At 32.7% G+C, this 11,236-nt stretch overlaps 1 protein-coding gene across 1 annotated transcript; it reads right to left on the bottom strand.

The window, feature by feature from the left end:
* Positions 1-480: 480 nt before the first annotated feature.
* Positions 481-1,810, bottom strand: LOC115953348 (protein LURP-one-related 8-like). Its single transcript, XM_031070964.1, has 2 exons — positions 1,450-1,810; positions 481-1,356 (listed from the first exon to the last, which is right to left on the bottom strand). Exons 1-2 carry the CDS (start codon positions 1,684-1,686, stop codon positions 946-948), a joined length of 648 nt encoding a protein of 215 aa, XP_030926824.1. The 5' UTR covers positions 1,687-1,810; the 3' UTR covers positions 481-945.
* Positions 1,811-11,236: the final 9,426 nt, after the last annotated feature.

Below are 11,236 nucleotides of genomic sequence, written 5' to 3'. Positions count from 1 at the left end.
TTGTGTTGACCAGGTTCAGGAGTTTCTGAGATGACTAACTGCTCAACATTCTTATTCTTCTATTTAACTAGGTTGAGTTGAGTGTTGTCTTTTCATTTGTATCAGCCATGATTCTTGATGGGATCTCTCCATATTTTGGTAATACTACTTGATCTTCGATCAGTACTGTGGCCACATGTATCTTGATTCTTGTCTTGAGTACTGCTCTATATTTGATGAATTTTCAAACTAACAACTGTAAGAGGCCTACTGATCAATCAAGAACTTGGATTGGGACAAACAATAACACTAATTAATTGAGAGAAATCATAAATTGATGAGGGAGACATTTCGTTAAATCAGAGAACCCTTCATTGAAAGAGAAGCTCAGAACCATTAGATAATGAAGTACAGAAGTAAAACAAGAACCTCTTAAGCATTTATATTTTGCTTGCCCTTGCTTAATTAATTATGAAAAATACAAATAAAAGTAAACACTAATTAAAAAGAAAAGGAACGTAATTCTTATTGCTTGTTTAAGGATTTATTCGTTCTAGCAAGGAAACCATACATGGATTGAAAAAGCTGGATTATCCCAGCAATACATCACTCAGGATGAAAAAACTGAAAAATAAAAACTTTGCTTTTTTTTCCTTTTTTTTGAAGAATTATATACATCCCCACTTTGATCTTGGTTTTTTGTATAAAAGGAAAAAAAACCAAGCTCCTAAGATTCTTAAGGAAAAAAAAAAGAAGAAGAAGAAGTTGGGAGTGGGAGAGAATCCAGAAAGAAAAAGAGAAGGATGGGTGAAGCTGTATTATATTCATACATTTAGGGGAAAAAAAAAAAAAAAAAGACAGGAAAATTTGGGTTGAGGAGGGTGATGGTGCTCTATAGGGTGATGATCATTTTGATGTTGATCATTTGGTGCTGGCTTTGATGGGAATTAATCCCTTATTATTAATTTAGGTGGAAAGGCGTCTAGAAGATCCGAACATCTGGTCGAGAAGGATGACAAGTGTCATGGCAAGAGCAGCGTCGATTTCAGGCTGTACAATGAGGCGAAAGACGTCGACGCCAAAGCCCACTCCTCCGACTGCCTCTTTCTGCTTGATCTCCGCCACCCGCCTCCTACTTTTGTCTAACACCGCACAGCATCGTTGCGTGTACGATCCTTCTATCTCATACATCACGTTCTTGCTGTTGGGCGATGAACACCCGCCACTTCCTCCCGTTCCTTCGTTAGCCTTGTTGTAATTACTAACGTGAGCCAAACACTTTGTGTTGAGGATGTTCACGTGTTTCCTCGCCGAAAATCGAGGATTCGCCGCCGTCTCTCCGTCGTACACCAGCCAGTTGTCGCCAAAGCTTAACCTCTGATCATATATATACATAGCACACATTAATTAATTGCCATATTCATCATGATAATTTAAAATGGAAGCAATTAAGAATTTAACAGTCTGTACCTTGCGGCGAATGGTGTAGAGAGGCTTGCCGGCAGCGTCCATAAGAACGATCTCGCCCTTATTACTGGCCATATAGTTATCTACTCTGAATATTAAATCCCCTTTGCTGTCGAATACCGTAAATCCATTACAGCTGAACAGAAGTGACTTCTTCCATACGGTTAAGATCGCCGCGTTCCCCTTTCCGTCCGGGGAGGATGTGACTAAGGTTGTCGTGTTCGGATATACTTTTGTCATTACCAGAACTAAGAATGAGTGATGTGAGCTCAATCCCAAATCTTACAACTCTTTTGCTGAGTTCTGATTTATCAAAAAAGCTCTCTCTCTCTCTCTCTGAGGCAACTTGCCAATATAGAGTCCCCCACAAACCTTATATATTTATATTGGCTGGGTTGGAATTTTTGGTGAGTGGTCTAAATTCAATATGAAAATTAATACCCTACGGCAACACAACACAACAGTACACACGTTAAACGACACTCAAAAAGGCCGCACCAAAAGTTTTTTAAAAAGTCTACCTCCATTAAAGTGAGTGCGCTACCCCGCTCATGATGTCACGCGCATTTTTTTGATTGGACGGAAAGAAATATCACCAAGGAAATTAAGAGAGAGAGAGAGAGATGGGTGGTGGTGGGTGGCGGGTGATGGGTAATGGTCCTGATGAAACATGATAAGGAATTTGAATTAAGTAACAATGATATGAAATCATTTCGTACGCCTATCTTCACTTTCAAGGCTGACAAAGATAATTACATTAATTAATAAATTATCAATGTAGAATACTAGAATAACATTCTGTGGCTGAGGACCATTTTGCGGTGGTGATATTTCTATTTACACCTTTATTTTATACCTCTTTTTCTGTATATATTATAGCATCATAACTGTTCATATATATTTTAAAATATACTGACTTCGTCATACGCACGAAGCGCGCGTGCAATGAGATTTAAAAAAAAATTTATAAGTAAATAAAATAATTTAAAAATCAAGAGAATAATGATTTTATTTTTTAGGTAATATTTTACTGAGATATAAAGTTGTATTTTTATCAGATTATTCTTTAATTTTTTCTATTTATACATAAAAATGTAAGAGTATTTTTGAATAAAAAAATAAAAATCTCATCTAAGAAAACACCTTAAATAATAATAGTATAGATAAGATCATAAAACTATCCTGATTGGGTCCTTAAAAAAACACTATCCTGATTGGGTTGGGTGGTCTGTGCGAGTCCCTCCCGTCACCTAGGGTCCTATAATATCGATTGACCTCTGACTTTTTCTTTAATTTATACAATATTAAACATTACATCCAGAGAGATAGATAACATAAATTAAAATTTTCAATAAAAAATAATACAGAGTTTGGTTTTCATTGCATGATCATGACTCGTTTCTTTTATCTATTTGTTTGTTTATTAATTATTGTTCATTACATGTTCTGTTGAGAAGGGAAAAGACAAAACACTTGGCCGGTTTACATGCCTATTTTTTATTGTCTATTTACATGTTCTTTTGTGAAAGGAAAAAAACAAAATAAATGGCCTAATCCAGAGTTAGTCTCCCCTTAACTTGAAGTGATCTCTTATTTATTATCTGATTTATTATTAATTTTTAAGGTTTTCTTGCATGAAAAATGCAATTTTTATAATATTTTTACAACAAATCGTATGTGGTAAGTTATTATTGGTTCAAATTTGAACTTACCATTGATTTTTTTTTTTCACCAATGACAGTCTACCACAAATGATTTGTTGTAAAACTGTTGTAGATATAATATTTCTTTTATTGCATAAGTCTATCCTAAATTATGGGTTACTCATGAGTTGCATCATAAACTCTGAGAACAAAAAGACACTCTCATTCTTACTTTCTTTTTTTCTTTTTTCTCCTCACCCATTCCCACGCTATTATTAAGTTAATTATTATGTTTCCCCTAAAAAAAACAGAAAAGAAACTAATTATTATTTATGTAAATATATTTTACTATATATATATACATAAATTACTATTTGATATAATATAAACTTTTATTTCAATATGATATAAATTTTGTATAATCTAAAATATGGAATAAATTTCATAAATTGTTAGATATATGTACCAAAATATTCAGTTCCAATTGATACACTTGCTTAAGAGCACTCGCATCAGTATTAATATAATAGAAAAAGTATCACATTTTAGCCAAACTCAAAATTCATCCATACCAGACTATGCAAAGTTGTATATAAATACATAAATACTAGTTGCTACTAGGGGTGTTCGTGGTGCGGTTTTGGAACATATTTAGCACTGTACTTTGTGGTGCGGTTTAGCTAAAACAATAATTGCACAGCATCTTATTTTTGCGGTTACACGTGTGGTGTGGTGCGATTTAGAGTTTAGCTAAAACTATAACCGCACCACACCGCACTTCATTTTTGCAGTTACATGTGCAGTGCTATGTATAAGATGCGATTTGAAGTCAGTATATTTTTCAAATTTTGGGCTATTCCTACCCACCCCAAAACTAATTTTTCCTTTTTTTTTTGGCCAAGTTTTAAATTATTGAACTAGTTTTTCTTTATTTTGGGTTGGCTTTTCATTTAACACTTGCTAGGGTTATCAAACTTTTTTTTTTTTTTGAAAACTAGGGTTATTAAACTATTAATAATATATTTAATATTAAAAATAAATAAATATATTAATATATAGAGAGGGTGCGGTGCGGTGCAGTTTGTGTGGTTTTCTTATTATAAAACCGCAAACTGCATTGTTACTTGTGGTGTAGTGCGGTTATGCCATTTTGCAGGCAGTTTTGATGCGGTTTTTACAGTTTGTGTGGTTTGGTGAACACCTCTAGTTGCTACAATAACTGCGTAAATTTACACTGACACTTCATTTTGCATTTAGTTTTTTTTTTATTCTTTCTTTATGTATCTTGAGAATAAAGGAAAAAAGTGGATGATGGTTGTTATGGGTGTAGAAAAATAAACAATTAAAAAAATCAAGAAAAATTGATATTTTAATAAAATGTAGTGTACCAAAATAATATGATATGAAGCGTTTTGAAAATTGAATACGTAAAATAGAAAAAAAAGAAGTAGGTTTTTATAATAAGATAGATTAAAAGAAAAATCACAAGCTGATGTGAATGCTGAGGTTATCACAAAAATGCTTATTGGGCTGACCGATGGCCAATGCTATCTTTGGACAGTGACACAATTGGGGCTTCTCACTCATGCCTATATTTGTTTAAGAAAGGAAGGGAAGAGAAGAGAGAGAGAGAAAAAGAAAAAAGAAAAAAAGGTGTTTGGATGTAAAGGAGAGGAGAGATGAAATATATGTAAAATAGAAAAAAGTTGGTTTTTATAATAAAATAGATTAAAAAAAAAAAATCACAAGCTGATGTGAATGCTGAGGTTATTACAAATATGCTTATTGGGCTGACCGATGGCCAATGCTATCTTTGGACAGTGACACAACCAGGGCTTCTCACTTATGCCTATATTTGTTTAAGAGAGGAAGGGAAGAGAAGAGAAGAGAGAGAGAGAGAGAGAGAGAGAGAGAGAGAGAGAGAGAGAGAGAGAGAGAGAGAGAGAGAGAGAGAGAGAGAGAGAGAGAGAGAGAGAGAGAGAGAGAAAAGGTGTTTGGATGTAAAGGAGAGGAGATGAAATATATTTTACTCCTTTATTCTTTTAATATATAAAGAAATAAGGATATAAATGTAATTTTAATAAAAAGGTAAAAAATTTTAAGGGTTTTGGATTCCACTTAAAAATGAAAATTATTTCACTATTCAGCTTATTTTTGTTTCTATTCATGAGCCCCACTGTACTTTTTGGTACTATTTATGGGCTCTATTGTACTATTTCAACTAACTTTTACCTTTATTTATAGTCTTTTCAACAATAAATTTTCAGTTTCAACAAAATAAATGATATCCAAACAAATCCTAATTTTATAGATTTGGAAGGAAAATTAAAAAAAAAAAATCCATGGGACCCATAGAAATATTTATCCCCGTGTTTTATTTCTCCTCTCTATTCTCTTCTAATCAAATAAAGGACAATGAGTTATTTCTCTTTCTTTCTCTCTCTTTTCCTCAAACCAAACATATATAGCCTAAGAGTTAAGAAAGTGGAGGTTGCCATAGGCAGTGCTTCAAAGTTTAAGTCATGTTGCTAATGAGACTAGAAAAGGTTGTTACTTACGTGCCACAACTTTGCTGTCTAAGTTCAGCCAGATCTCTGTATATTTAGTTTATCACTTATTGTTTGATTGTTAATTAAAGGAATGCATACTATGAGTTGAGCACTTATTGTTTAATTATTAATCAACTATTTCTTAAAGGATGTTTATGTACAAACTTTTTATTTTGTGGAGAGAATTTACAACCATTATAAACATATACCATGAGTTGAAATCTATTTTGTCATAAATATATTATTGTTTACTCAAAAATAAAATAAAATTGGTCAATAATCAAAATTATCAAATCCAAAGGTTAGCAAATTTCCATATTAGTGATTAATTAAATCTAAGATGTAAATGAAAATTTTATATGTTTCTTTTTATTATAAAAAAAATCTAAAAAATGCAAGAAAACATTTTGAAATTAATAAAGAACATGGATGACTTTAGAGATGGCAATAGGATGGAGGCAGTGGCAAAGCCACACACAAGGGTGGGGGGCCAAGGTCCCCCCAAAGTTTTTAAAAATTATTTTATAATACTTATATTATTTACTTTTTAAAAAATGTAGCATGTAAAAATTGAAGTTAGCCCATCCAAATTTTGATTCATTTCAATGGTGCTCTTAAAAGAAAGAGAAATTATATTAAAATCATATAATTTAAGAGGTTTAACAAATTAAACTATGTAAAAAATGATAATTTATTATACATGTCTAATAGAAGAAATACATAACTTTTGTATGCTCATTAAAATTTAGAAGATGATAAATTCTCTTAGTAAATTAATTTTTATGTGCGAGTGTAGAGTTTTGTCTTAACTAATATATTAACATCACAACTTGGCCCTTCAAACCAAAATTTCTGGCTCCGCCCCTGGATGGAGGGTCAGATTATGAGCATGCACTGTCTCTTCTTCAAGGTGGGGTAGGAAAAACCTTGTATGGAACAAAATGAGACAAATGCTAAACGAAATAGGATAGCAGCAATTCCTAGAAGGTGAAAGTGGTGTTTGGTATGATTAGGGTATATAATTGTGAGATTTGTAATCCGCAAAGCATTTTTTTTTTTTTTTGGTTTGAGGATGAAATTTCTTTTCACTACTTTAATATAACAAATCTCAAGGTGGAGATAGATTGTCGATATCCATTATCCTAATAACTAGGACTGAGAGATTTATACAACGGAATTTTTGTAAACATAAAATTATTTTTTTACCACTAGACTTTAAAAGGTGAAAAATAATGAAAATAAAGTGTTGCAAAAATAACAATCCCCTCACATGGAAATATATAATACATGAGTAGTGTTTATTACACACATTCTGTTACATACACATTTACACACATGAAAAGGCAATTGTAACTATGAATGCGTAAATTTGCATGTAGCATCATTCTTAAGCCCATCTCATATAAGAGTGATGTTGCATGCAAATGTGATAGAAAATAATAAATCCATGTGCGTGTAAACGGGGGAGGTTTTATATCTCTTTAACACCTATAATATTTTGGTAAAATGGGTAGTTGTTTTTGCCATCCCAACTTGATCTCATATTCTAATGGCGAGTGCCAACTGAAAGTGGGATCGAGAGCCCACCAAATTCCAATTCCCACAGCCAGGAACTCGTCTCCAACACAGATATAAAAGGCGATGATTCTATTTCCATTAGTTCCCGTTCACAAATCAAAAATTCCCAATCCAACATCTAATATCTCTTGTTTCTTTAATTAATTATATATACCATTTCATCATCCATATCCCTTTCTCTCTCTTCGCTTTGTCAACTGTCCCTGTGTGGGGGTGTCTATATTAATATGAGTTTTATAGGTCGGAGAGGGAAGATACCCAAACCAATTAATGAACATGGTCTCTTTTTATTTAAGCTTTCACTTTCAACTATTTTACTTTTATTAGAGCTTTCTTTGAGACCAGAAGATAAAAGAAGAGGTTTTTTTTTTTTTTGGCGGCTATAACTTGCCAATTGCATTTTATTGATGCTCTTTCATTTTCAACTTTCTCACTTCGTGTCTTTGTTGTGTACGTACGTAAACAAGTGTTTTTGCGGCTATAACTTTTTTTTTTTGAGAAGGTTGCGGCTATAACTTGTCAAAAGCAATTTCACTTATTCAGAATAATCTAGCTTCATTCCATACCACGTGTTTATCCTACTAGTGGTTTTGTAAAATGTCGAATCTCATAACATTCCTTTTTCTCACTTTAAATTTGTAAGATTAATGTTCATTTTGCAAAGATTGATTCTGATTCTCCAATTTCTTATACAACTCTCAATGCCTTTTTCCTATAAAAAAAAAAAAAATACTCTGAATGTTTTTTTTAAGCAAATAGTTTGTTTATTAGGAATCATATCACCTTTAAAGATTAGACGCTTTCCACTTCGTAAGATCAATAAACCCAAAATGCTTATTGGGAGATACAACATACAAGCGGATAACTGAAGCTTATGAGAGAAAAATAAATCAACTTAGTTCTTCTGGTAACCATTATTGTGAAATTCATAGCAAGGCCTTCAAAATTCATAATCAACTAAATAAGATAGATGGGTCTAAATAAAAGGTGCACAATAAAACTTTTGCAGATATTTATCAATGATATAGAACTTATGCACTGAGGAATAACGGGTATTAAACTTTCAAATGAGTACAAAAATCACTTTGAGTCGTTTGTTACCGCTGAAAACTAGAAATCACTGGAAATTCAAAGAAAAACTGGCATCTACAAATCAATACAGAAGTGAAAAGGGAAGTTGACATGCTACTCTTAGACGTGATTTTCATTCCATAAGTATTTGTGAGGTGTAGAGGAGGTTCAAGTATTCAAGAAAAAACTTCATACGCATATACTTAAGATTAAATTAGCACCCATTAATTAGACCCATAAAAAAAAAGATTTTTCCTACAACTTAAAAAATATAAAAGGATGAAGTTTGTGTGCAGTATTTTTTTTGCCGACACATGTTTAACACTTTCTTTAATTATTAAAATTTAAATTCAGATAATTTTAACTCTTGGTGACAGCTCGTATAGGTCTAATGTTGTCATCACTCATCAGTCAATATTGTAGCCCACCAGTTAGGTAAATGGACATTGCTTTATTGGCTCCTCTCGTAGTCTCTATCCTCTGAAGTTTGAATTAGCCTTCACAAGTTTTGGATGCTTTTGCCTATTGTGAAGGATCTCTTTATATGTTGGTTGGTCTCCTTTGTAAATGAATCTTGTTCCAGCTATAAAAAGTACCTAACCCAGCGCAATTCCTCATATAAATTCATAATTCCTTGCATTGATTCCCATACTTTGAATTTGTTCTGCCTACTTCTTATACTTATATTTGGAGTTCCTAATTTAAATTAACCAATATCCACCATCTTAAAAACTTTTTTCAAAAGTTCATACAAGGTAAAAGTAAAGCACTCCATGATTATCAATATAATACATATCAGTATATCACTCCTCCACGATCAGCCAAATAATATAATATAATACACTCCTTTCCAGATCATAACGATGACCCAAGTTTAAATCCCAATATACTCTCTAACTGCCATCCATCAAAATGTCAATTATGCCTTGAATAATAATCACAACAAACCTTCCAGCATCTAACAATCTTACAGACGCCCTGTGTCGTCTGTGTGAGTGAATAGAAATGATGTGAAGTCTATGGCCATGGTTTCTAGTTCTAGCTACAATCTCACAATGCTAAAAGAACCCCTAAATATTCTTGATATTTTATTCCCACATCAAATCCTGCACGTGCATATTAGCTTAAAAGAAACAAAATACTACTATTTATCAAATGGCAAGTGCCACGTGATTTTTGCTAGGTATGAGTGGAACATGTACATGCTGATGACAAGAGCTTTCATAAGGCAAAGCTGAATGCCAATATATAGATGCCTTTAGAGTGGGTGTCTGCGTTTTCAGATTATTATTTTTTTTTTTTCCTGTGCATGAACAATAATATCACATGGATTTACTGTGCAAAGGACAAAAATCACTGTTCACATACTGTTTATCATGGTTTACAGCACTGTTCACATACTAAAAAAATATTAAAAATGAGTCTCACGGTACTATTTACACATTTAAAAATTATTTTGCTACAGTATTTTCAGTTTTCAATTTTCAGTTTTCAGTTTCAGCAACAATATGTTTAATCCAAACGAACCCTATCAGGAGAGTTAAAAATCTTTTGAATTATAAATCTGTGTATATATATATATATATATATATACCCCTTTCCTCAATTGGAAAACATAGCCGAAATGAGGAATTACATATGGAGTGATAGGACTATGAAGAGATGTGCAAAACCCGTTGGGATCAATCTGTAAAAAACATGAAATTGAGACGGTCTGAATTTTTTGGGCTTGGCTTGGGGGTTGAGATGGGTACACCATTTTTTAGGTTCTAGTCTTTTTAATGAAAAAGAAAGAAGGAAAAAAAAGAAGAAGAAGCATATAATTCACATTAGAAAAGTTAGGAGGAAAGAGAGGACTAACATTAATAATGAAACTGTGAAAGAAAACATGCTCTTCTATGACTCGTAACAACTAAGGATAGAGCAAATTAAAACGTAAAAACCACTTTATATTTCCAAACATTGTTTTTTGAAGTTGTACGCTTCCTACTATCTACATATGGAATAAGAAGGAACTAAAGCAAATGGTGGGCGTGGGTGTAATCCATGTCCAAGTCATTTTTGTTCGCTCAAAGTATGGATATGTATTAATATTTTTAATGCATTACAATTACGAATTACAATGGGGAATCCAAAAGTGGAAAAAAGTAAAAGGAAAACTGAAAAATATGGGAAACCAAAGCCGGGTTTTGCGTAAAGATGGAAATAGCCAAATAGGATAGGATAACCCAATTCTATAGAAGGAGAGGATGTAGAGGGAGAGAGAGAGCCGTGTAAGAAAGAAAGAAAAGAAAGTCCCAACTCCAGTCCAGGTTAGTTTGTTGGGTTTCTGACTTTCTGACCAGATCTGCCTCAGCCTCTCATTGTTTTTGCTGAAAAGAGAAAGGCTTCTGTTGGGCCTCCAGCTCAACTCCCATATTGATCCATTACTTCCATTTTGGGCCTCTTATTAAATTCTATCCACTACCAATGCAATGCAGCCTTCTTTTCTTTTCTCTTCTCTCTCTCTCTCTCTCTCTCTTTCTCTCTTCAAAATATTAAATTTACTTAGCCCATGTCCACGCCCAACCAAAAAAAGAAAAAAGTAGGAGAAAAGATCCAAGTCCAACAAATAAATTTATAACTCTCAATAAAAAAAAAAACAAATAAATTTATCCCGGAAATTCAGTCCTTTCGTCTCGTGAGTACTGAAATTGATGCCACGGACAGAGACAGAGAGTGACATTTGGGGAACGGTAACAGAAACATAATTTGTTGCTGAGTTTTATTTATTTCAAATAATATAATTATTATTTGTTTGTAGTGTATTCTGCAATTATATATACTTTAGATTTTAGAAAAACAAAAATGTATTGTATTGTTTAATTTTATGGAGTACTGAAAAAAAAAAAAAAGTCTTAGGAGAGAGAATTTTATATTATTAGTGATAGAAAATTAGCAATACGTCTT

Source organism: Quercus lobata, chromosome 7 (assembly GCF_001633185.2).
Source record: "Quercus lobata isolate SW786 chromosome 7, ValleyOak3.0 Primary Assembly, whole genome shotgun sequence".
NCBI classification, from domain to species: Eukaryota; Viridiplantae; Streptophyta; class Magnoliopsida; order Fagales; family Fagaceae; genus Quercus; species Quercus lobata.
Note: the sequence above shows the minus strand (reverse complement) of the source record. Positions and strands in the feature narration are given on the sequence as shown.

Bases quoted from the DNA above. Each gene is read 5' to 3' on its own strand.
- LOC115953348 (XM_031070964.1), bottom strand. From the start codon at position 1,686: ATGACAAAAGTATATCCGAACACGACAACCTTAGTCACATCCTCCCCG. The intron at 1,357-1,449 runs GTACAGACTGTT...ATATATGATCAG, and splicing joins TCTACACCATTCGCCGCAAG to AGGTTAAGCTTTGGCGACAA.